This window comes from Elephas maximus, chromosome 22 (genome assembly GCF_024166365.1).
Source record: "Elephas maximus indicus isolate mEleMax1 chromosome 22, mEleMax1 primary haplotype, whole genome shotgun sequence".
NCBI lineage: Eukaryota > Metazoa > Chordata > Mammalia > Proboscidea > Elephantidae > Elephas > Elephas maximus.
Window position 1 is genome coordinate 51,398,352 of NC_064840.1, and position 27,454 is coordinate 51,425,805.

Here is a 27,454-nt window from a genome sequence, read left to right on the forward strand (position 1 = left end):
GTCGAGGTGATTCCAACTCATAGTGAAACAAAGGAGAAATGCCCCATAGTGTTTCCAAGGCTGTAAATCTTTAGGGAAGCAGACTGCCACATCTTTCTCCCACAGAGCGGCTAGTGGGTTTGAACCACCAACGTTTCAGTTAGCAGCCGAGTGCTTTAACCACTGTGCCACCAGGGCTCCTCACACAAGCTTAGCTGTCAGCAGATACTTGAAAGGCTTTTTTCCCCCCCACCGTGGGAGAGGGCAGCGTTTTGTTTTGCTTAGAGCCAGTTGAATTGTGCTTAACATAAGCTGTTTTTAACATTCTTCTTTTTTTTTTTTTTAATTTAACTTTTATGGATTGAATTGTGTCCCACCAAAATGTGTGTCTACTTGGCTAGGCCATGATTCCCAGTATTGTGTCATGGTCCACCATTTTGTCATCTGTTGTGATTTTCCTATGCGTTATAAATCCTACCTCTATGATGTTAATGAGGCAGGATTAGAGGCAGTTATGTAAGTGAGGCAGGACTCAATCTACGAAATTAGGTTTTGTCTTAAGTCAATCAATTCTGAGATATAAAAGAGAGAAGCAAGCAGAAAGACAGGGAGACTTCATACCACCAAGCAACAAGAGCCAAGAGAGGAGTGTGTCCTTTGGACCAAGGGTCTCTGCGCTGAGAATCTCTTTGACTTGGGGAGATTGATGACAAGGGCCTTCCCCCAGAGAAGACAGAGAGAGAAAGCCTTCCTGTGTTGCTTGCACCCTGAGTTTGGACTTCTAGCCTCCCAGACTGTGAGAGAATAAATTTCTCTTTGTTAAAGCCATCCACTTGCGGTATTTCTGTTATAGCAGTAGTAGATGGCTAAGACACTTTCTGTTCTAAAACACTCTCAAGTTACACTTTCAAATTGCCAAATTTATACAAAACACTTTTCCCTGAACCATTTGGGAGCAAGCTGCTGACTTGATGCACATCATTCCTGAATACTTGAGCACATGTACTTGTTTCCCAGAGGCAAGGCCTTGCTTGCCCTTAACCACAGTACAACCACCAAACTCTGAAAATTAGCGTTGATATATTAATACCACATGCACCCTAATGAGCAGCATGAATCCAGTCCCCAAAATGTGGATTAGATTAATCCAGTACTCACATTCCCACTTCTCCAGCCTTATCACCAGCCATGCCCATGGTGCTCTCTCATTCTCTGACCCTAGCCAACTGGAGCTACATCAGAGCACACAAGTTAAAAGGACACGGCCCTTCAGATTGCCAAATAGACAGATGCCAACCACAACCACAACACCTCAACCTTTTGACCTGCTGGCCACCAATTCGGGGCTGGTTTTCCCTACTCCATTAGGATGCCAGCTGCAAGCTCAGGAGTCTACCTGACACCCTTACTTTCTGACTTGCTGGCTCCCACTGCTCCTTTGGGTTTAGTAATTTGCTGGAACAACTCACAGAATTCATGGAGAGTATACCATACTTAGGGCTATGGGTTTATTTTTAGCCCAAAATGATACAAATGAAGGGATGCCTAGGGCAAGGTCTGGAAGAGTTCCTAACATGGGGCTTCCATGTCCAAGGGAGGCACTACCCTCCTGAGAGCAGATGTTCTGGTCAGCCAGGAAGCTCTCTGATCCTTCATGTTCAGGGCTTTTATCAGCCAGATCTGCGTGATTCCAAAATATAAACCAAACCTGTTGCCATCACATCAGTTCCAACAGAGAGCAACCCATAATTGATATTGGCCTCCTGGGTGAGTGTCTTCTGATCTGGCCAGACCGTACTCACTAGCACAGATGATCAGGTATGACCAGGAAGTCCCAGACCAAGGCACTCCAGTTGCTCCAAGGGTTATTTCTCCAGAACCAAGTACTAGTTCCTTTCCCTTACACCATCAAACTCTCAGACCCCATTCAGATTTCTCCGATTGTCCTCATGATATGAAGGGTCCCTTGGAGGTTCAGTTTGTTTGTGCTTGGCTACTAACTGAAAAGTTGTCAGTTTAAATCGATTCAGTGGGACTGTGGAGGAAAAGCCTGGCTACCTACTTCCGTAAAATTACAGCCAGTGAAAACCCTATGGAGCGCGGTTCTGCTTTGAAACGCATGGGGTCTCCACGAGACAGAATCAACTCCATGGCAAAGGGTTTTGTTTTTGTTTTCCCTCATGATCTCCTTTATAGCTCAGAGATCTTATCTGAATCACTGTATTGTTGTTTCCTCTTTTTCTGTGTTTCTTTGGTATTTAATGGGACATCAACAGGCTATTTATGGGGCCAGCTTGTAAGGAGCCTTGTTAAACCAGAAATTCTTTTTGTGTGTGCTTTAAGTGAAAGTTTACAATTCAAGTCAGTTTCTCATACAAAAAGTTATACACACATTGTTATGTGACCCTAGTTGCTCTCCCTGCAATGTAACAGCACATTCCTTCTCTCCACCCTGTGTTTCCCATGTCCATTCAACTAGCTCCTGTCCCCTTCTGCCTTCTCATCTTGCCTCCAGACAGGAGCTGCTCACATAGTCTCATGTGTCTACTTGAGCTAAGAAGCGCACACCTCACCAGAATCATTTTATGTCTTGTTGTCCAGACTAATCTTTGTCTGAAGAGTTGGCTTCAGGAATGGTTTCAGTTCTGGGCTAACAAAGACTCCAGGGGCTATGACCTCTGGGATCCCTTCAGTTTCAGTCAGACCATTAAGTCTGGTCTTTCTACGAGAACTTGAGGTCTGCATCCCACGTTTCTCCTGCTCCATCAAGGGTTCTCTGTCGTGTCCCCTGTCAGGGCAGTCATTGGTGGTAGCCAGGCACCATCTAGTTTTCCTGATCTCAGACTGATGGAGTCTCTGGTTTATGTGGCCCTTTCTGTCTCCTGGACTCATATTTTCCTTGTGTCTTTGGTGTTCTTCATTCTCCTTTGGTCCAGGTAGGTTGAGACCAATTGATACATCTTAGATGGCCGCTTGCTAGCATTTAAGACCCCAGACACCACTCTCCAAAGTGGGGTGGAGAATGTATTCTTATTACACTTTGTTATGCCAATTGACCTAGATGTCCCCTGAAACCATGGTCCCCAGACCCCTGCCCCTGATACTCTGTCTCTCAAAGTGTTTGGTTGTATTCAGGAAACTTCTTAACTTTTGGATTAGTCCAGTTGGGCTGACTTCGCCTGTATTGTGTATTGTCCTTCCCTTCACCTAAAATAATTCTTGTCTACTATCTAATTCTAATTAGTGAATACTTCTCTCCTTCCCTACCCACCCCCATAACTGTTAAGAATGTTTTCTCCTGTGTTTAAACCTTTTCTTGAGTTCTTATAATAGTGGTTTCATATATTTATCCTTTTGTGACTGACTAATTTCACTCAGTATAATGCCTTCCAGATTTCTCCATGTTATGAGATGTTTCACAGATTCATCGTTGTTCTTTATCGTTGTGTAATATTCCATTGTATGAATATCCCATAATTTGTCTATCCAGTCAACTGTTGATGGGCACCTTGGTTGTTTCTGTCTTTTTGCTATTGTAAACAGTGCTGCAATGAACATGGTTGTGCATCTATCTATTCATGTGAGGGCTCTTATTTCTCTAGGATATATTCCATACAGTGGGATTGCTAGATCATATGGTAGTTCTATTTCTAGCTTTTTAAGAAAGCACCAAATCGATTTCCAAAGTGGCTGTACCATTTTACATTCCCACCAGCAGTATATAAGTGTTCCAGTTTCTCCACAACCTCTCCAACATTTATTATTTTGTGTTTTTCAATTAATGCCAGCCTTGTTGAGATGAGATGGTATCTCACTGTAGTTTTGATTTGCATTTCTCTAATGGCTAATGATCATCAGTATTTCCTCATGTATCTGCTAGCCACCTGAATGCCTTCTTTGGTGAAGGGCTTGTTCATATCCTTTGCCCATTTTTAAATTGGGTTATTTGTCTTTTTGTTGTTGAGGTTTTGCAGTATTTTGTAGATTTGTGCTAGGGTTTTTTTTTTTACATAATTTTTATTGTGCTTTAAGTGAAAGTTTACAAATCAAGTCAGCCTCTCACACAAAACCCATATACACCTTGCTACACACTCCCAATTACTCTCCCCCTAATGAGACAACCCGCTCTCTCCCTCCACTCTCTCTTTTCGTGTCCATTTCGCCAGCTTCTAACCCCCTCCACCCTCTCATCTCCCCTCCAAGCAGGAGATGCCAACATAGTCTCAAGTGTCCACCTGATCCAAGAAGCTCTCTCCTCACCAGCATCCCTCTCCAACTCATTGTCCAGTCCAATCCATGTCTGAAGAGTTGGCTTTGGGAATGGTTCCTGTCCCGGGCCAACAGAAGGTCTGAGGGCCATGACCACTGGGGTCCTTCCAGTCTCAGTCAGACCATTAAGTCTGGTCTTATGAGAATTTGGGGTCTGCATCCCACTGCTCTCCTGCTCCCTCAGGGGTTCTCTGTTGTGTTCCCTGTCAGGGCAGTCATCAGTTGTAGCCGGGCACCATCTAGTTCTTCTGGTCTCAAGATAATGTAGTCTCTGGTTCATGTGTCCCTCTCTGTCTCTTGGGCTCATAATCGCCTTGTGTCCTTGGTGTTCTTCATTCTCCTTTGATCCAGGTGGGTTGAGACCAATTGATGCATCTTAGATGGCTGCTTGCTAGCGTTTAAGACCCCAGGCGCCACTCTTCAAAGTGGGATGCAGAATGTTTTCTTAATAGCTTTTATTACGCCAATTGACTTAGATGTCCCCTGAAAACATGGTCCCCAGACCCCTGCCCCTGCTACGCTGGCCTTCGAAGCATTCTGGGGCTTTTTTTTGTTGTTGGGAGGTTTTCGATGACATCTTCAAACTCTTATTTTGTTATGGGCCTGTTATAGATTGATTTGTGTCCCCCGGAGATAAACTGTGCTGTAAATCCTAACCTCTATGCCTGTGTTTGGAAACGCTGGTGGTGTAGTTGTTAAGTGCTACAGCTGCTTAACCAAAAGGGTCGGCAGTTCGAATCTGCCAGGCACTCCTTGGAAACTCTGTGGGGCAGTTCTACTCTGTCCTATAGGGTCGCTATGAGTCGGAATCGACTCGACGGCACTGGGTTATGCCTGTGTTTATAATCTCATTGTGGAATGAGTTTTCTTTGTTATGTTAATGAGACAGGATATGTCTTAAGTCAGTCTCTTTTGAGACATAAAAGAGATTGAACAAGCAAGCAAAAGAAGCAGAAATGGAGGAAGAGAGATGCCAAACCGAATGAGGATCGCCCAGGAGCAGAAGCTCAAAAGAGACAAGGACGTTCCTCTAGAGACAGCAGAGAGAGAGAAAGCCATCCCCTGGAGCTGGCACTCTGAATTTGGACTTGTAGTCTCCTAAAATGTGAGAAAACAAATTTCTGTTAGTCAAAGTCCCCTACTTGTGGTATTTTTACTATAGCAGCACTAGGCAACTAAGACAGAATTTGGTACCCAGAAGTGGGGGTGCTGCTCTAACAAACACATACAATGTAGAAGTGGTTTTGTAGTTGGTAATGGATAGAGGCTGGAGGAGCTCTGGTGATGCAGAGGTTAAGAGCTCGGCTGCTAACCAAAAGGTCGGTAGTTCAAACACACCAACCACTTCTTGGAAACCCTGTGGGGCATTTCTACTCTCTCCTATAGGGTCACTATGAAACAAAATATACTTGATAGCAACAGGTTTTGTTTTGTTTTATTTTACAGGCTGGGAGACTTTTAAGGTACCTAATAATAAAAGCCTAGGTTGCTTCCAAGAAACTGTTGGTAGAATTATGGATGTTAAAGGCAATTCTGTTGAGGGCTCAGAAGGAAGTGAGGAGAGCTATAGAGAAAGTCTCTATCCTTTTAGAGAAAACATATGGCACCAGAAACAGAATGTTGTAAAAATATGCATGTTAAATGTGTTCCTGGGGAGGCTTTAAAAGAAAATGGTGAACATATTATTGGACGATGAAGGAAGGGTGATGCTTTTTATGCAGTTGCAAAGAACTTGTCTGAATTATGTCCAAATGTTTGGTGGAAGGTAGAACTTATAAGGGATGAATTTTGATATCTGACTGAGGAGATTTCTAAGCAAGATTTTAAAGGGTAATGGACCACATCTACAACAGCCTCCACCAGACTGAGTCCAGTACAACTAGATGGTGCCCGGCTATCACCACTGACTGCTCTGACAGGGATCACTATAGTGGGTCCCTGACAGAGCTGGAGAAAAATATAGAACAAAATTCTAACTCAAAAAGAAAGACCAGGCTTGCTGGCCTCACAGAGACTGGAGAAACCCTCACAGTATGGCCCCTGGACACCATTTCAGCTCAGTAATGAGGTCACTCCTGAGGCTCACCCTTCAGCCAAAGATTGAACAGCCTTATGGAACAAAACATGACTAAAGGTATGCACCAGCCCTGGGTCAGGGACTGGAAGGCAGGAGGGAACAGGAAAGCTGGTAATAGGGAACCCAGGGTTGAGAAGGGAGAATGTTGACATGTCGTGGAGTTGTTAACCAGTGTCATAGAATAATGTGTGTACTGTTTGATAAGAAACTAGCTTGTTCTGTAAACCTTCATCTAAAGTACAATTAAAAAAAGAATACAAAAAAAAAATCTTCAAGGGGCACATGATTTTTCTTTGCTTCTTATAGTAAAATGTGAGAGGAAAGAGATGGACTTAAAAATGAACTGTGCAAAATGAAAACAAAACTTAAAGATTTGAAAATTCTGTTGTATGAGCTAAGGACATGAGTCTTAGAATTTTCACCAAGGACGTGGCTACACAATCTTTTGTTGAAGAGGTTAAGCCTTTGACTGATGGATCTAACCAACTACCACAGCAGAAAACCCATCAGCTTAGATTGAAGGGAACAGAAAAAGAATGAAAGGAAAGAAGGCTGTCTCCCTCTTGGAATTCTACAGGCAGGAAACAGGCCAAAGCACCTACATCTGTTGTCCTCCAAGATAAGAAAAGGATCATCCCTGGAGCAGCTCAGACATTAGCAGAACTGTTGGAAGGAGCACTGGAAGCAGGGCCTTTTCCATTTAAAAGGGTGAGGCCACTGTCTCCTAGATCTCAAAGGGTGGGGCCACAGCCTCTTAGTTTTCAAAGAGTCAGATCTTTGCCAGTTCCATTCCAGAGTGTGGGACTGTCGTTAAGGCGGGCCAAGGATATGGGAGTCGGAATCGACTCCCCAGCACTGGGTTTGGGACCCAAACTGAGGAGGCAAGGCTTCCATGCCCAAGGGGTGGAAGGATTGGTCCTGCCAGGGCCGAGGGGTGAGGTTGCCACTCAGATAGACTAGGAGAATGGGGCCGCCCAAAGCCAAGGAGCAGAGTTGCTGTCCCAGTGGGCCTGGAAGGTGGAGCTGAAGCCCAGGGCTGAGGGGCCTCTACCCAGAATCCAGGGAGTGTCCAAAACCCAGAGTCTGGAGGGCAAGGCTGTTGCCCAGATGGTCTTAGAGAGCACAGGATTATTTTCAAGCCTTGAGAGCTAATGTAATGTGTTCTGCAAGGTTTTGGACTTCTGTGGTGTCCGTTTTCTCTTCTTTTCCTCCAGTCTTTCCCATCTGTGGCCTAAACTACGCCTATTCTGGACACTGTTGCATGTGCATTGGAGAAGAATGTGTATTGTGCTCCTATCAGGTGGTGTGTTCTATATATGTCTGTGAGGTCCAGTTGGTTAATACTGTTATTTAGACCTTCTGTATCTTCGTTGGAAACTCTGGTGGCGTGGTAGTTAAGAGCTACGGCTGCTACCCAAAGGGTCCACGGTTCGTATCCGCCAGGCGCTCCTTGGAAACTCTATCAGGCAGTTCTACTCCGTCCTATAGGGTCACTATGAGTTGGAATCGACTCGACGGCAGTGGGTTTGGTTTTTTTGGTTTGATATCTTCGTTGATTTCCTTTTCTAGTTGTTCTGTCTGTTGTTGAAAGTGGTGTGTTAAAATCTCCTACTCTTATTGTAGAACTATTTCTTCAATTCTATTAGTTTGTTTCATAAATTTTGGAGCTCTGGCATTGGGTGCATAAATATGTATTATTGTTATGTCTTCTTGGTGAATTGATACTTAGATCATTATATAATGTCCTTTTTTTGTCCCTTGTAATGGATTTTGACTTAAAGTCTGTTTTGCTGGATATTAATATTGCCACTCCTGCTCTCTTTTGGTTACCATTTGCTTGGTATATATTTTTCCATCTTTTGATTTTTAACCTATTCATGTCTTTGTGTCTAAGGTGTGTCTTTTGTAGACAACATGGGCCATTTTTTAAAATCCTTTCTGCCATTCCCTGCCTCTTGACTGCTGCATTTAATCCATTTACATTCAGTGTGATTATCCATAGGTAAGAATCCACTGCTGCCATTTTGCTATACTTTGTGTGTGTGTGTGTGTGTGTGTGTGTGTGTGTGTGTGTAGTGTTAATGGTTTCTTTGTTCTTCTTAACTTTCTGTGCTGAGATCTTTTTTTATATGGATTTTCTTTTCCTATCATTTGTTATTATTGTTTTTGTGTTTACTGAGTCTTTTTGAATTTCTTCTTCTCTATTTTAGTGAGTAGATATATTAATTTTCTTTGTGGTTACCCTGAAATTTACCTTTATCCTCCTATATTTAAAAGTATGTTTTATCTTGAAATTGCCTTGACTTCTCTCCATGTGGATGTTCTATAACTACACCATTCATTTCCCCTTTTGTTTTGAAGTTGTCATTGTTTACAGCTTAGTTTCTCTGATTTCCTGTAATCATTTTGTAGCTTTATTTTGCTTTTGTGAAGCCTTTACCTGGCTTGGTATCTGGGTGATGCTGTTGTGTGTCTTTATCTCAGGTTGTTGTCTGATGTTGTTGGTTCCCTTTCCCAAAGACTCCCTTTAATATTCTTGTAAGGCAGGTGTGGTAGTTACAAATTCCCTTAATTTCTGTTTATTTGGAAATGTCCTAATTTTGCCCTCATTTTTGAAAAACAATTTTGCTGGACATATGATTCTTGGTTGGCAATACGTTTCTTTCAGGGCTTTGTATGTGTCATCCCATTGCCTTCTTGCCTGCTTGGTTTCTGACAAAAAATCAATGTTTAGTATTATTGATAACCCCCTTTTAAGCGGTATTTTACTTTTCAAAAGTTACTCTCAAAAGTCTTTCTTTGTCTTTAGTTTTGGAAAGTTTGATTATGATATGTCTTGCTGAATTTCTTTTGAGGTCTACCTTGTATGAGGTTTGTTGAACTTCTTTAATGAAAACAGTCTTGTCTTTCATGATATTTTGGAAGTTTTCTGCCATTATAGCTCCAAAAATTCTCTCTGTAGTCTTTTTTTCTTTCTTCCCCTTCTTGAATTCCTAATATGCATATAATATTCCTCTTGATGGTTTCCCACGTAACCCTTAGGCTTTCTTCATTTTTCTGATTGTTTCTCAAACAAATTAGTATCAAGAATTTTGTCCTCTATTTCACTGGTTCTTCCATTGATTCCATTCTGCTTCTGTGTTCTTCCATTGAGTTGTTTATTTCTGATATTTTATTGTTAAACTTCTGAAGTTTTAGTTGTTTTTGTATGGTTTTTATTTGTCTACTTAGTTTGTCATTTTGTTCTTGTATTGTTTTCCCAAATTCTTCTAGGTTTTTTTTCTGTGATTTCCTTGAGGGGTCTGCATATTAGTTTTTTAAATTCCTTGTGAACTAGTTTTATTATCGATTCTTCCTCAGAAAGATTTTCAGTCCTTTTAATTTGCTCTCTTGCTTGAGCCATCTTACCCTGTTTCTTCATATGATTTGTTATTAACTTCTGTCTCCAGGACATTAGTTTTTATTTGTTTACATATTTCTTTTTGATCATATGTTTATTTTGCACTAATTTTTGTTTTGATATGTCAGGACCTTTGTTTCTTCTAATTCTCTTTAGAATAGCTTTCTTCCTTTATATTATTTTAATTGTTGTTGTGTGAAACTGATCTATGTATGACTCTGGTGGTGTCATTTGGCTGAGTATGATTTCCTCTTACTAATGGAGGTAGGTAGGTAGGTCGCACATACATGTGAGTCTTCTGTTGTTCAGCACATATGTCTTCCCTTACAGGATTGAGGAATGTGTGAGAGCAAGTCCCTTCACTGATGTGAGGCATCAAGTGTTGTGTACGCAGGGTCCCTCCGCAGCTCTCGTGGGATAGCATGGTCCTTCTGCATTGATACTAGCAGTTAGTGTGTCTGCTGGAGAGCAGGACAGGTCATCTTCATAGCGATAGGGCGGCAGTGCTACCCAAATGGATGGGGTAGACCCTCTGTGCAGGCAGGAATTGATGTCTCAGTAGGTGGGGGGAGACCAAGGGGTCTCAGTACACATGCAGTTGGCCTGTGGGAACTGGTTGGGTGCAAGATAGGTGCTGCTGCCACCAAATGCTCATGGGGTAAGGACATGGGAAGCACCTGTTCATCCCTGAGTGGGGACAGTACACAGGTGCACACCTGCTGGGATGTGCTGGGCAGTCGCTGGTCAGGTGGTGTGACTGCTGGTCTGTGCTGGGTGATCGTTGGTAGGATGCACAGGGTCGTGCCTGCTAGTTGCTGGGCTGGGGTATGGGGACACACCTGCCAGTTGCTGGGCAGTGGTGCAGGGTGTATTTCCGGTCACTGTGTGAGTGTGGAGGGATTGCACCTGCTGGTCTTTGGGCAAGAGTGCAGGGAGTGTGCTTGCAGGTTGCTGGGTGGGAGACGCAGGTAGATCACTGAGCGAGGGGTGCAGCATATGTGACTTCCAGTCACTGATTGCCATGGATTGAATTATATCCCCCCAAAAATGTGTTTATTAGTTTGGCTGGGCCATGGTTCCCGGTATTGTGTCATTTTCCTATCTGTTGTAAAGCCTGCCTCTATGATGTTAATGAGGCAGAACTCAACCTACAAGATTGGATTGTGTCTTGAGGCAGTCTCTTGAGATAGAAAAGAGAGAAGGGAGCAAGAGACAGGGGACCTCATGCCACCAAGAAAGCAGCACCCAGGAGCAGAGCACATCCTTTGGACCTGGGGTCCCTGTGCCCGAGAAGCCCCTTGACCAGGGGAAGATTGAGGACAAGGACCTTCCTTCAGGCCCAGCAAAGAGAGAAAGACTTCCCCTGGAACTGATGCCTTGAATTTGGACTTTTGGCCTACTTTACTGTGAGGAAATAAACTTCTCTTTGTTAAAGCCATTCACTTGTGGTATTTCTGTTATAGCAGCACTAGATTACTAACACACTGGTTGAGGGTGCACCTGCTGGTCACTGGGTGGGGGCGGCAGGGGCACACCTGCTGATCCCTGGGTGGGGGCGTGGTGCAGGGAGCACACCTGCCTGTCAATGGGCAAGCAGCAGGTATGTGGGGAGTGAGCCTGCTGGTCACTGGGTGGGGGGTGCAGTGAGCATGCTTGACTGTCACTGGGCATGAGTGCAGGGTGCTCCTGTCAGGCCTCATCAGGGGCTTGGCCTGTTTAAATGTGAGGGGAGGGAGGAGGCTGCAGAGAGGCTAGCTGGGTGGGGAATCTCTAGTTGTTACTCTATGGTTTTACTATTCAGTGGATGTTTTCTGTCCAAATGGTCAGGCACCACCACTGGTGAGTAGTCCTTTCCCTGGTTCTTGGCTCCCTCCCTTTTCTGTGTAATCAGGATCACTGGAGTTCTCACCCACCTTCCTGTGCTTTCCCTTTTTAGACCTGACTTGCATCCTACTCACCTTGTTTCATTCCAGGTTTGTTTACACAGTATCTCTGTCTCCTGTTGAGAATTCTGTGAGGTTTCCTTCCTATGCTCCTTACTCAGGAACACTGCTTGCTTTGTCTTAGGATGGCCACACTACGCAGGCTGGCTGGCAGGGCACTGAGGATCCAAAGATCTTGTCTAATTCTTCAGCTTTCCATTTGATGCTCAGGGTTCCAAGGTTGTCATCTGTATCGGTTTCATTTAGTTTCTCGAGTTTTTATTATAGGGGGATGTTATGGTCCATCTAACTAAGCCACCATCTTGTGCTCCTTTTTTGATGGATTCTTCGTGACTTTTGAATTCTTATAAAAACTTTCCTATACTTGCTCACATTTTCTAGAATAAAAGTGATTAATTTTATAATAAGAGAAAAGAATAAAGAAGTGTTTCAAGTGTATGTGATTTGGCTAGCCCCAAAGGCAAAGGGACAAACATGAATGCAAAAGAATGCTTGAGAGTTTGAGCTAGAATAAAGGCTCAAGCTCTTTTTATTTTTGGCGGCTGGGTAAAGGGGGTGTGCGGTGGATCATGTGATGGGTGAGAGTCTGGAAGCCACTCAAGCTGTCCCTGATTTGTCCCCACAGGTCCCAGCTGACTCAGCCCCAGCCAACCATCAGTACAGTGTTTACAGTCTAACAGCTGCCCGACAGCAAAGCCCTTCGGAGGAAGTTTGTGGAGCAGGTTTGTTCTAATACTGATAGCTCACCCTTCCACTACTGGCATCTATCTTCTGTCTTCTGTTTCATGCAGGTCCTGGTTCTCCATTCTCTATTCCTCCTGGTCCTGGACCTCTATGTCCAGTGCTGTGCTAGTGGAGGGCAGTGACCATTTCCCTTCTGGGAATTTTCCTTCTGGCATGGAATTGAGACACCCGGATCAATGTGAAAGTTAGAGGGGCATAATAAGCACTATGAAACATGATAGAGGATGTGTGAGACAGTGGCAGGGTTAGTGACTCCTCTGTGGGATGGTGACTTTGGGCTGAAATTCAAAGGTGGGCGAGGCTCAGCGTTGTAGTGAGCCAGGCCAGAGTGCTGTGGGAAAGGGCACAGTAGTAGCAAGCGCCTCAGGGTGGCAGGAGCTTGGGGTGTTCAAGCAAAGACAGGAGGCAACTGCCTTTGCTCCTTTGCCAAAAATTTGTTGACTCTATTTGTGTGGCTCTATTTCTGGGCTCTCTATTCTATCCTTATCTATTTGTGTGTTCTTTCGTCTTGATCGCTGTAGCTTTATGATAAGGCTTAAAGTTGTGTGGCATCAGTCATCAGTTTTTCTTCAGCACTATATTGTGTTGGCTCTTTTGGAGTCTTTTTGCATTTCTCTATGACTTTAGAATCAGTTTGCTGATATTCACAAAATAACATGCTGGAATTTTGTTTGGAATTGCATTAAATCTATAGATCAAGTTGGGAAGAATTAACATCTTAATGTTTATTTTTCCTATTTTTATAAGCATGGACTATCTCTCCATTTATTTAGATCATCTTTGATTTTTTTCATCAGTGTTTTGTGGTTTTCCTTATTAGATCTTGTACATATTTTATTAGATTTATGCCTAGTGTTCCTTTTTTTGTACGAATATAAATGCTGGTGTGTTTTAAATTTCAAATTCCAATTGTTCATTGCTGGAGTGTAGGAAAGCAAGTGACTTTTGTATATTAACCTTGTATATTGCTACCATGTTATAATCACTTACTGGTTCCAGGAGCTTTTTAAAATCAACGCTGGGGATATTTTACGTAGACAATCATGTCATCTGCTAACACAGTTATATATCTTCTTTCCCAATCTGTGTACCTTTTCTTATCTAATTGCATTAGCTATAATTTCCAGTATGATGTTGAATAGGAGTGGTGACAGGGAACATCCTTTTCATGTTCCTGATCTTAGAGGGGAAGCATCTGGTCTTTGACCATTAAATTAATGTCAGCTGTAGGTTTTTTTTGTAGATGTTCTTTATCAAGTTAAGGAAGTTTCCTCCCATTCCTAGTTTGCCGAGAGTTTTTATCATGAATGGGTGTTGAATTTTGTCAAATACTTTTTTTGCATCTATTGATATAATCATATGCATTTTTTCTTTAGCCTGTTGATATGATGAATTACATTAATTGATTTGCAGATGTTGAGCCAGTCTTGCATACCGGTTATAAATCCCACTTGGTCATGGTGTAGAATTCTTTTGACACATTGTTGCCTTCAACTTTCCACGACTTTGTTGAGGATTTTTTCTTCTATGTTCGTGAGAAATATTTGTCTGTAATTTTCCTTTGTAGAAATGTCTACAACAGGTTTTGATATTAAGGTAATGTTGACCTTGTAGAATGAGTTGGCAAGCGTTCCCTCCTCTTCTATTCTTTCGGAAGAGTTTGAGAAGAGTTGATGTTCTTATTTAAATGTTTGGTAGAAACCATTTGGTCCTGCTGTTTTCTATTTGGGAAGGCTATTAATTATTGATTCAAAAATTTTTTCAGTAGATGTAGACCTATTCAGATTATCTGTTTCTCCTGGTGGAGTTTTGATAGGTTTTGTCTTTTAAGGAATTGTTCTATTACATCTAAGTTATCAAATTTGTGGTCATCGAGTTGTTCACTGTATTCCTTTAGTATCCCCTTAATGTTCATAGGATTGCTTCTGGTAGGCCCTCTTTCATTTCTAGTGTTAGTAATTTGTGTCTTCTCTCTTTTTTCTTGGTCTACCTGGCTAGATGTTTATCAGTCTTTTCAAAGAATTAACTTTTGGTGTCACTGATTTCTGTTTTCCATTTCATTGGTATCTGTTCTAATTTCTTTTCTTCTACTTATTTGGTATTTAATTTGTTCTTTTTTTTCCCTTCAAATTTCCTAAGGTAGAAGCCTAGCTGACTGATTTTATTTCTCTCTTCTTTTCTAATGTATGCATTCAATGCTATAAATTTCTCTCTAAGCTCAGCTTGCACTGCATCCCGCATATTTTGATAAGCTGTATTTTCATTAGGCCAAATATTTTTTAATTTTTATTGAGACTTCTTTGACCCACATGTTTTTTTTTGAAGTGTGTTATTTAATTTCCAAATATTTTTAGGTTTTCCACTTATTTCTTGTTACTGATTTCTAGTTTAATTTCTTTGTGGTCTGAGAGTATACTTTGTATGATATCTTTTTTTTTTTTTAATTTGTTACTATGTGTTTTAACACCCAGGATGTCGTCTATCGGGTGAATGTTCCACGTGAGCATAAGAAGAATGTATGTTCTGCTTTTGTTCGGTATTCTATAAATGTCGTTTAATTGATCCAGTTGATAAATAGTACTGTTCAGTTTAACTATATGCTACTGATTTTCTGTCTGCTGGATCTGTCATAACTGAAAGAGGGGTGCTGAAGAGTCTGACTATAAAAGCAAACTTGTCTATTTCTCCTTGCAGTTCTATAAGTTTTTGTCTCATGTATTTTGATGCTCTTTTAAAAAAAAAATTATTTTGTTGTTGTTGTTGAGAATATACACAGCAAAACATATACCAATTCAGTAGTTTCTACATGTACAGTTCAATGACATTGATTACGTTCTTTGAGTTGTGCAACCATTCTCATCCTCCTTTTCTGAGTTGTTCCTCACCCATGAACACAAACTCTTTGCCCCCTAAGGTTCCTGTCTAATTTTTTGGTGGGATATAGATTTGATATCATATAAATAGCATAATGCTCAAGGCAGATTTTTTTTTTTAGTAGTTAAGCTAAACCATTTTTTAAGAAGACTTCAGGGGATATTTTTGGTTTAAGGTTTAAAGATCATCTCAGGGCAATAGTTCAGGGGTTCATCCAGCCTCCATGGCTCCAGAAAGTCTGGAGTTCATGATAATTTGAAATTCTGTTCTGTATTTTTCTCCTCTTGTTCAGAATTCTTCTATAGAATCTTTAATCAAAATGTTCAGTAATGGAAGCCAGGCACCATCCAGTTCTTCTGGTCTCATGGCAAAGGAGGCAGTTGTTCATGGAGGCAATTAGGCACACATTCCGTTACCTCCTCCTATTCCTGACTTTCTTTCTTCCTCTGTTGCTCCTGGTGAATAAAGACAACTTGTGCTTCGGATGGCCACTTACAATCTTTTAAGTCCCCAGAAACTATGCAGTGAACTAGGAGGTAGAACAGAAGCACTAAACATGTTATTAGGCCAATTAACTGGATGTCCCATGAAACCATGACCCTCAACTACCAAACCAAGGAAACAAACACCATGCTAACACTAATCAAAAGAAATCTGGAGTAGCTATATTAATTTCAGAGCAATGAAAATGATCAGAAATAAAGAAGGAAATTTCATAATGATAAAAGGATCACTTCTCCAAGGAGACATAATAATCCTTAATGTATATTAAAAAATCCAAACCCATTGCCGTCAAGTCAATTCTGACTCATAGCGACTCTAAAGGAGAGAGTAGACCTGCCCCATAGGGTTTCCAAGGAGCGCCTGGTGGGTTTGAACTGCCGACCTTTTGGTTAGCAGATGTAGCTCTTTGTTCTACGACATTGTTCTATGACGTTGGTTAACAACCCCATGACATATCGATACTCTCCCTTCTTAACCTTGGGCTCCCTATTACCGGCTTTCCTGTTCCCTCCTGCCTTCCAGTCCCTGCCCTATGGTTGGTGCACCCCTTTAGTCTTGTTTTGGTCCATGGGTCTGTTCAATCTTTGGCTGAAGGGTGAACCTCAGGAGTGACCTCATTACTGAGCTGAAAGAGAGTCCAGGGGCCATACTGTGAGGGTTTCTCCAGTCTCTGTGAGGCCAGCAAGCCTGGTCTTTCTTTTTGAGTTAGAATTTTGTTCTACATTTTTCTCCAGCTCTGTCAGGGACCCTCTATAGTGATCCCTGTCAGAACAGTCAGTGGTGGTAGCCAGGCACCATCTAGTTGTACGGGACTCAGTCTGGAGGCCATGGTAGATGTGGTCCATTAGTCCTTTGGACTAATCTTTCCCTTGTATCTTTAGTTTTCTTCATTCTTCCTTGCTTCCTAAGGGGTGAAACCAGTGCAGTATCCTAGATGGCCACTCAAAGCCTTTTAAGACCCCAGACACTATTCACCAAAGTAGAATGTAGAACATATTCTTTATAAAATATGTTATGCCAGTTGAGCTAGATATTCCCCAAGATCATGGTCCCCACAGCCCTCAGCACAGCAATTAGGTCCCTCAGGGAGTTTATATGTGTCTATGGAGCTACCATGACCTTGCCTTGTACAGGTTGTGCTGGCTTCCTCAGTATTGTGTACTGTCTTACCCTTCACTAAAGTTACCACTCATCTATTGTCTATTAAGTGTTTTTTCCATCCCCACCCTCGTAACCATCAAAGATTGTTCCTTTTTGTATGTAAACCTTTTCAAGAGTATTTATAGTAGTGGTCTCATACAATATTCGTCCTTTTGTGATTGACCTATTTCACTCAGCATAATGCCCTCCAGATTCATCCATGTTATGAGATGCTTCACAGATTCATTGTTGTTCCTTATCATTGGGTAATACTCCATTCTGTGTATGTATCACAGTTTGTTTGTCAATTCAGCTGTTGATGGTCATCTAGGTTGTTTCCATCTTTTTGCTATTGTGAACAATTCTGCAATGAACATGGGTGCGCGTATGTCTGTCCATGTGAGAACTCTTATTTCTCTGGGATATATTCCTAGGAGTCGGATTGCTGGATCATATGGTATTTCTATTTCTAGCTTTCTAAGGAAGCGCCATATCGTTTTCCAAAATGATTGTATCATTTTGCATTCCCACCAGCAGTGCATAAGAGTTCCGATCTCCCTGCAGCCTCTCCAACATTTGTTATTTCCTGTTTTATTGATTTGTGCCAGTAATGCTGGGGTGAGATGATATCTCATTGTGGTTTTGATTTGCATTTCTCTAATGGCTAGAGATCGAGAGCATTTCCTCATGTGTCTCTTGGCCGCTTGAATGTCTTCTTTGGTGAAGTGTCTGTTCATATCCTTTGCCCATTTTTTAATTGGATTATTTGTCTTCTTGTTGTAGAGGTGTTGGATTTTCTTGTAGATTTTAGAGATTAGAAGTTTGTCTGATTTGTAATAGCCAATTTTTTTCCCCCAGTATGTAGGTTCTCTTTTTACTCTTTTGGTGAAGTCTTTTGATGAGCATAAGAGTTTAATTTTCAAAAGACCCCAGTTATCTAGCTTATCCTCTGGAGCCTGTGTGTTGTTGGTTGTGGTTTGTATCCTGTTAATGCTGTGTATTAGGGCCACTAGCATTGATCCTATTTTTTCTTCTATGAACTTCATGGTTTTCTGCTTTATATTTAGATCTTTGATCCATTGTGAGTTAGTTTTTGTATATGGTGTGAGGTATGGGTCCTATTTCATTTTTTTGCAGATGGACATCCAGTTTTACCAGCACCATTTGTTAAAAAGGCCGTCTTTTCCCCATTTGATGGACTTTGGGCCCTTGTCAAATATCAGGTGACCATAGATGAATGTATTTACATCTGGGTTCTCAATTCTGTTCCATTGGTCAATGTATCTGTTATTTTACCAGTACCACGCTGTTTTGACTACTGTAGCTGTGTAGTAGGTTCTGAGGTCAGGTAGTGCGAGTCCTCCTACTTTATTCTTCTTCTTCAATAGTGCTTTACTTATCTGGGCCTTCCTCCCTTTCCATACAAAGTTAATTGATAAGTTTTTCCATCTCTTTAAAGAATGTTGTTGGTATTTAAATTGGTATTGCATTGTATTTGTAAATCACTTTGGGTAGAAATGTCATCTTCACAATGTCGAGTCTACATATCCATGAGCATGGTATGTTTTTCCATTTATGTAGATCTCTTTTGGTTTCTTACAGTAGTCTTTTGTAGTTTTCTTTGTATAGGTCTTTTACATCCCTGGTTAGATTTATTTCCAAGTATTTTATTTTTTTAGGGCCTGTAATAAATGGTATTGTTTTCCTGATTTCTTTTTCATTGTTGTCTTTATTGGTGTATAGGAATCCAGATGATTTTTGTATGTTTATCTTGTATCGTGCAACTCTGCTGAATCTTCCTATTAGTTCCAGTAGTTTTCTTGTGGAGTCTTTTGGGTTTTCTATGTATATTATCATATCCGCAAATAGGGAGAGGCCAGGAAATATTCTTTTGTTAAGATTACCACCAAGAAAACTTTATGGAGCAGTTCTACCTTGTCACAGATGAAGTTGCCATGAGTTGAAATAGGCTCAACGTCAACAGTTTAGGGAGAAATAGAACAATTACAGTTCTTATTTCTGCAACTGGTCACATGGTCATAAGTGGTATTTAAAACTACCTTCTACCTCTACCCATTCCATAGTCCCTTTGCTCCCAGCAAGTACCTCAGCTGTTTGTGATTCTTTGCCTGCTGGTGTGACCCAAACCTTATTCCTGAAGAGTATGTGCTACTGGTAGTCCCTCCTGAATTGGGTTGTTGTAGTTTTTGTTGACTTTAATCACAGGGCATGGTAGTACTAAGAGGTGCCCTAAGGAATCTCCTGTATCCCAGACTACTCTTCTTTACCTCTATTGTGATAACAGTTCATTTTCACCTTGGTAGTCATGATCAGTCACTCCAGTCAGTAGAGTAACTCCCTCCTTTGCCTATTGATACAGAGCATAAGCAGCCCAAAGTGGCTGGGTGTCTGTCTTAGTTGAACAGAATCACTGTCGTGTCTCCTAGTGGAACCATTCCACCCTTTGGAACTTAGACCTCTAGATCATCAAATCATAGGATCATGGGAACAGGAAGTGAAACTTTTGCTAGTGGTTCACTAGGGGTAATAGTGAGTGATACCACTCACATTTCTTCCCCCTTGTTTTCTGGACCTGTGAATATTGACTGTTGAAGAAATAGCATCATAAATTGGATGCCGATTTTGAGCATATACATTGCAAGGCTGGAGAATATTGCCCCAGCCCTTCAGGATATTGCCAACTAGCTGGCACAGTAATTGAGTCTTCAAAAGGTCATTCCACCATTCTATCAAGCCAGCTACTTTGGGATAATAGGGAACATGGCAAAACAGTGAATTTCATGGGCATGGGTCCATTGCTACACTTCATTTGCTGAGAAGTGAGTTCCTCAGTATAAAGCAATGCTGTGGGGAAGGCATTCTATAAGACCATAGGTGGTGGAATTGACAGAAGAATTGTATGCAGGGAAAGCAAATCTGTATACAGAGTGCCTATCCCAGTAAGAACAAAATGCAGCCCCTTCCATGATGGAAGCAGTCCAGTGTAATCAACCTGACACCAGCTTGTTGTCTGATCATCCTGGGGAATGGTGTCATATCGGGGACTTAGTGTTGGTCTGGAGCCCTGGTGGCATAGTGGTTAAGAGCACAGCTACTAGCCAAAAGGTTGGCAGTTCGAATTCACCAGCCACTCTTTGAAAACCCCATGGGGCTGTTCTACCCTGACCTATAGCACCACTATGAGTCAGAATCGACTTGATGGCAATGGATTTAGTTTTTTGGAGTGTTGGTCTGTGCTAGTGGCAGATTGGGCACTCATCAATGGCTGTAGCCAGGTTAGCCTTGGTTTGTGGAAGTCCATGTGGCCTTCATTTGTATACCAAGAGGTCATAGGTACAGGCTGGGAAAGAGAAGATAATGTAGCAGGAGCAGGGATCATGGGTATTTGAGCCACTTCCTCATATAACTTACTTGTGTGTTCAGTGCCTGCTTGAGTCTAATCTTGTATATACCATTTCCATTTGATGGTAGAGTGCTATTGTTCACCCAACTTTATGGCTTTGTTGGTCAGACGATACCCAGTTTATGATGGGCAGCTTAGGTCACATGGTAACTTGGTGGCTCATGGTTAAGCATTCAGCCTTTACTAAGGTCTCGTAGCAAACCAGAGCTGTTTCTCAAAAGGAAAATAGTTACCTGCAAGGATGGCAGGGCTTTGCTTCTAAATCCTAAAGGCCTGCGTTGTGATTCACCAGTAGTGGCCTGCCAAAGGCTCTAAACAGCATCTGTATCTGCCATTGCCACCTAAAGAATCATTGGATTTGCTAGATCATATGGTCCAAATGGCAGAGCAGCTTGCATGGTGGCCTGGATCTGTTCTGGAGCCTTCTCTTGTTCTGGGCTCTACTCAAAACTAGCAGCTTTTCAGGTTACTCAGTTGATATACTGCCTCCAGTACACAAAGAGGCCCACTAGGCACTGTGCCTCTTTGATGGTTGGAGAGGCCAGATGCAACAACTTATCCTTTACCTTAAAAGGGATATTTTGACATGCCCACATCACTAAACTCCTAGAAATTTCACTGAGGTGGAAGGCCCCTGAGTTTTTGTCACGTTTATTTCCCATAGACTGGTACATAAATGTCTTCCTAACAAGTCTGGAGTAGTTGCTACTTCTTGCTCACTAGGTCCAATCAGCACGATGTCATCAATGTAATGGACCAGTTTGATGGCTTGTGAAAGGGAAAGGTTATCAAGGTCCCTACGGACTAAATTAAGACATAGGGCTAATGAGTTGATATACTTCTGAAGGAGAACAGTGAAGATGCTTTGCCAACTGAAAGAAACTGCTTCTAGTGGTCTTTACAAGAGCAATCGACAAAAAAGCATTTGCCAGATTAATAGCTGCATACCCGGTACTGTAAGATCTGAAACCAAATATGAAAAAGCAGCTGTAATTGGAGTCACCACCTGATTAAGTTTTATGATAATCCACTGTTCTTCTCTAACATCCGTTTTCTGTGCAGTTCAAATAGGCAATTTGAATGGGGATATGGTTTTTTTGGGTATGGTGGAAATGACCATACTTGCATCCTTTAAGTCCTTAATGGTGGCAGTAATCTTCACAATCCCTCCAGTAATGTATTACTTTTGATTTAATATTTTACTAGGTAGAGGCACTTCTGATGGTTTCTGCTTGGCCTTTCTTACCGTAATAGCCCTCACTCAACATGTCAGGGAAATAATGTGGGGATTCTTTCCCACAGCCAGTCGCTGAATATGTCTTTTCCAAGTATGCATTCTGGAACTGGGAAAGTCACTACAGTATGGTTTCAGGAACTCACTGTACTTATTGTGAGATGGGCATGAGCTAAAAATCCATTGATTGCTTGATCTCCCTCCATATGCTTATACTCTGACTCATGGGCTACAGTGACATTTTAGGTCTCCTGGGGTTAGTGTCAGTTCAGAGCCAGTGTCCAGTAATCCCCCAAAAGCCTATTTCCTTTTCTCCAATGTACAGTTACCATGTGTAATGGATTGAACTGTGTCCCTCCAAAATATGTGTCAACTTGGTTAGGCCATGTGTGGTTGTCCCCCATTTTGTGATTTTCCTAGGATACTGATTGGCTTAAAGTCAGGAAGGGTGTGTGTCAGGGTTGTATTCTTTCACCGTACCTATTCAATCTGTATGCTGAGCAAATAATCCAAGAAGCTGGACTATATGAAGAAGAACAGGGCATCAGGATTGGAGGAAGACTCATTAACAACCTGCGTTATGCAGATGACACAACCTTGCTTGCTGAAAGTGAAGAGGACTTAAAGCACTTACTAATGAAGATCAAAGACCACAGCCTTCAGTATGGATTACACCTCAACATAAAGAAAACAAAAATCCTCACAACCGGACCAATGAGCAACATCATGATAAATGGAGAAAAGATTGAAGTTGTCAAGGATTTCATTTTACTTGGATCCACAATCCACAGCCATGCAAGCAGCAGTCAAGAAATCAAAAGACACATTGCATTGGGCAAATCTGCTGCAAAGGACCTCTTCAAAGTGTTGAAGAGCAAAGATATCACCCTGAAGACTAAGGTGCGCCTGACCCAAGCCATGGTATTTTCAATCACATCATATGCATGCGAAAGCTGGACAATGAATAAGGAAGACCAAAGGAGAGTTGATGCCTTTGAATTGTGATGTTGGCGACGAATATTGAGTATACCACAGACTGCCAAAAGAACGAACAAATCCCTCTTGGAAGAAGTGCGGCCAGAATGCTCCTTAGAGGCAAGGATAGCGAGACTGCGTCTTACATACTTTGGACATGTTGTCAGGAGGGATCAGTCCCTGGAGAAGGACATCATGCTTGGCAGAGTACAGGGTCAGCAGAAAAGAGGAAGACCCTCAATGAGGTGGATTGACACAGTGGCTGCAACAATGAGCTCAAGTATAACAAGGATTGTAAGGATGGTGCAGGACCGGGCAGTGTTTCGTTCTGTTGTGCGTAGGGTCGCTATGAGTCGGAACCGACTTGACGGCACCTAACAACAACAACATTATAAATTATAATCTCTGCCTGTGGTTAAAGAGGATTAGGGTGGGATGTAACACCCTTGCTCAGGCCACATCCCTGATCCAATGTGAAAGGATTTTCCCTGGGGTGTGGCCTGCACCACCTTTTATCTCTCAAGAGATAAAAGGAAAGGGAAGCAAGCAGAGAGTTGAGGACCTTATACCACCAAGAAAGCAGCACCAGGAGCAGAGTGTGTCTTTTGAATACAGGGTCCCTGCGCCTGAGAAGCTCCTCGACCAGGGGAAGATTGAGAATAAAGACCTTCCTCCAGAGCCAGCAGAGAGAGAAAGCCTTCCCCTGGAGCCAACGCCCTGAATTTGGACTTAAAACCTATTAGACCGTAAGAAAATAAATTTCTCTTTGTTAAAACCATCCACTCCTGGTATTTCTGTTATGGCAGCACTGGATGACTAAGACACCATGGTAAAAGGCTGTAGAATGTTTTGGGGAAGGCTAGGAGAAAGATTAACAGTATAAAATTTTGGCAGCATAGTGGTGTCCTTCTTCAAGGGGACCTGGCCTCCCCTTCATACAATGGGTTGTGGGTCTGTAAATTGTTTCAAGTATATAATTTGATCGAGGGACCATGACTCTGTGATTTGCTGATTCAAGTTAAACTTCTGTTTACTTGACCTAGAACTCATCCGCTTACACACATCAAGTAAATATGTAGTAGAATTTATATCCCTCTCACCGCTAGGGACACCATATCGAATTAGCCAACTCCATAGGTCTATCTGATTAGCCAATTCCGTAGGTCTGTGTGAGTCAGGCTATTCTCCTTACTTGATTTTGCTATCCATTATGGTAACCACTCATCTTGTGTTTGGTGATGTCATTTAGCACCTGTCACCCCAGGATCCAATTTCCCCAATTGAATTTATGGTTCCGAATTCAGTGGTGGCAGTTCCCACTGTAATAACTGACCTACAGAGAAGAGCAACCACAGTGCTCTTCAAGGATGCTGGGACTCCCCTCACAAATGTATTCCTCAATCCCAGGCTAGATGGGTGGGTCTGACATGATTAATTACTCTAACATTCCAATTTCCCTAAGCCTTTGGATACAGTAACCAAAGGCAGTTCTGGAATTTCAGCTTCAGTTAGTGTAAGCCACCTTTTGGCTCGTGTTTCAACCAACCTACCAAACAGTTATATCCTTTACTAGTCCCTTAAACTAAAACATTGCGTGCAGAATCTCTGCTTAGTGGGCCCATATCAGTAAATTAGGCCTGATACAACTTTATGTTCCTTCCACCATGTCTTAGTCATCTAGTGCTGCCATAACAGAGATACCACAAGTGGATGGCTTTAACAAAGAGAAATTTACTGTTTACCTTGCATCAGGGAGGTGACCTGAGTAAGGGTATTGTTACAATCCCACCCTAATCCTTTTAACATAAAATTACAATCACAAAATGGAGGACAACCGCAGAATACTGGGAATCATGGCCTAACCAAGTTGACACATATTTTTTGGGGGACACAATTCAATCCATGACATACCATTATCTCACATTCTTAATATCCATTCCCAAACATGTTCCCTGGATTTCTGTCTGTATAAATTAGAAAAATTATGTAGTTCTTTTGAAGTGTAGTACACCTCCTTCTGAGTGTATTTACCTTTCAAGAAACTGTTGGGATTTAAGTGTAGTTACAATTCTAGAGCAAGGAAGGGTGGTGAGAGTGGGTCATCAGTGTACTGCAAGACACCTTGGGGGAGCCCATTACAGGTTCCTCAGGCAAATCAGGGGTAGTTTACTCAGATCAGGGTGGAAGGGCTTTTTCTACTGTCAAAGAACACTCAGAAGAATTTATTGGTTCAGTATCCCCAGCTTCATCAGCATCTGCCCATATGTCCCCACTCCAATTTTCAGGATCCCATTTCTTCCTAATCAGTACTCTCACTTTAACATTGACACCTTGCTGGGTTGGGAATTAAATCTGCATTGTAGTTCAGCCACTGATCAGATGAAACTCCGGGTTAGTTTTTCAGCAATCTCAGCTCTGTGACTGTAGGACATAAGGTGTTCTTCCAGGACACACATAGCAACTTTTAGATCATTTATGTGATGCCTGAGCTGGGAATTGGAAGCCCTGAGCTCATCCTTTTCTTTCCCCTCTTGGATCAGTGAAATTAGGAACAACTAGCCAGTGTCATAATACTGGTCAGTTTGCCAAAAATGTCCTAGGGTAGCAAATACGTGATCATACAGATCTTTGTCTCTCATAAGTGTTTGATTGTTGTTTTGTTAGGTGCTGTGGAGTTGGTTCCAACTCATAGTAACCCTGTGTACAACAGAACAGAACTCTGCCCAGCCCAAGTATTTGAGTAGGAGTGTCCAGTGGTGATATTTTGCATATCTTTATTGCCACAGGAGCCCTGGTTGCACAGTGGTTAAGAGTTTGGCTGGTAGACAAAAGGTCAGCAGTTTGAATCTATTGGCCGCTCCTTGGAAACCTTGTGGGGTAGTTCTACTCTGTCCTGTAGGGTCGCTGTGAGTTGAAATCCAGTCAATAGCAATGGGTTTTTTGGTTTGGTTATTGTCATATCATGCCATAGACTATCAGTGCTTCTTTACTCCTGGCAATAAAATCATTAGTGTCTTTAAATCTAATCTGATTTAAGAACCAATTCTAGTAACCCCAAAACCAATTCAGAAAACCCGTACTTAAAATTTTGCTCATTTAGAACCACTCTCGGTACGAAAAAAAAAAAAAAAAAAAAATTCTGTGTTAGTTGTGGTTCTCCAGAGAAACAGAACCAATAAGATATATGCAAATTAACAGAGCCACCATTTGTGGTGCAAATTGTTTTCTTTTGATTACTGACCTAAAGGCTTGTGGTTTGAGCCCACTCGGGGTACCACAGAGGAAAGGCCTGATGATTTGCTTCAGTAAAAGATTATAGCCAAAAGAACTCTATGGAGCACTTCTACTTTGTAACGTGTGGGGTCACCATGAGTCTGAATTGACTCAATAGCAATACGTTTTGTGTGTGTGTGTGTGTATATATATATATATATGATTTATTTTAAGGAATTATTTCTCACAGTATCAGGGGCTGGGAAGTCCAAAGTCTTTAGGCTAGGTGACAAACTGGAAGTTCCTACAGTATTTTTTTGTGTGTATGTGGTAAATATATATGTAACATAATTTTCCATTTCAGCCATCTTCACATGTACAGTTTAGTGACAATAATTAAGTTCATCATGTTGTTTCACCATCACTCTTATCTGTTTCCAGATTTTTCTATTGCCCTTAACAGAAGCACATTGTCCCCTAAGCACTGTGTCTTCCTTTCCGCTTCATCCTCACCCACCTCTGGGAGCCACTAATAAACTTTTGTCTGTATATACTTACCTATTCTAGATATTTCATATGAGAAGGATGGTACAATATTTTGTGACTGACTTAGTTCACTCAGCATAATGTTTTCAGGGGTCATCCATGTTGTAGCATGTGTCAAGGCTTTATTTCTCTTTATGGCTGAGTAATATCCAATTTTATGTATGTGCTGCATTTTGTTTATGCATTCTTTGGTTGACGGATATTTAGGCTGTTTCCATATTTTGTCTATTGCGAATAGTACTGCAGTGAACATTGGTTTACAAGTATCTGTTTGTGTTCCTGCTTTCAATGTTTTCTTCTAAGGGTTTTATGTTTTTAGTCCTTACATTTAGGTTCTTGATCCTTTTGAGTTAATTTTCATATATAGTGTGAGGTATGGGCCCAGCTTCATTCTTTTGAAACCCAGTTGTCCCAGCACCATTTATTAAAGAGACTATTTTTTCACCATTGAATGAACTTAGCACCTTCGTCAAAAATCGATTGGCCACAGATGTATGTGTTTGTTTCTGGACTGTTAATTTTATTCCATTGGTCTATATGTGTATCAGTGTACCAGTACAATACTGATTTGATAACTTTCGCTTTTTAATATGTTTTGAGATCAGAAAATGTGAGTCCTATTTTATTCTTCTTTTGCAAGATTTCTTTGGCTATTCGGGGTCTTTTGCAGCTCCATATAAATTTGAGAATATGCTTTTTCTTTCCTGCAAAGAAGGCTATTGGAGTTTTGATGAGTATTTCATTGACTCCGTAAATTGCTTTGGTTAGTATTGACATCTTTACAATACTGTGTCTTCCAATCCATGAATGAGGAATGTGCCCTTCCATTTATTTAGATCTTCTTCAATTTCTTTCAGTAATAATTTAATAGTTTTCAGTATACATGTCTCTCACTTCTTGGTTAAATTTATTCTTAGGTATCTTGTTCTTTTAGATGCAATTGCAAATGGAATTATTATATTTCTCTTTCAGATTTTCAATTGCTGGTGTATAGAAACACAACTTATTTTTGTGTGTTGACCTTGTATCCTGCCACTTTGCTGACTTTATTTATTAGCTCTAGTTGCTTTCTTGTGGATTCTTTGGAATTTTCTATATGTAGGATCATGTCGTCTGGAAATAGAAATAGTTT

At 41.5% G+C, this 27,454-nt stretch overlaps 1 protein-coding gene across 1 annotated transcript in view; it reads left to right on the top strand.

Moving 5' to 3' along the window:
- LOC126065324 (tumor necrosis factor receptor superfamily member 10B-like) overlaps nucleotides 1-27,454 on the top strand; it is a 92,577-nt gene that overhangs the window by 23,621 nt on the left and 41,502 nt on the right. The window contains exon 2 of the mRNA XM_049865144.1: nucleotides 12,294-12,390. Coding sequence (XP_049721101.1) covers nucleotides 12,294-12,390 — 97 coding nt within the window. The remainder of the gene's footprint in view (nucleotides 1-12,293; nucleotides 12,391-27,454) is intronic.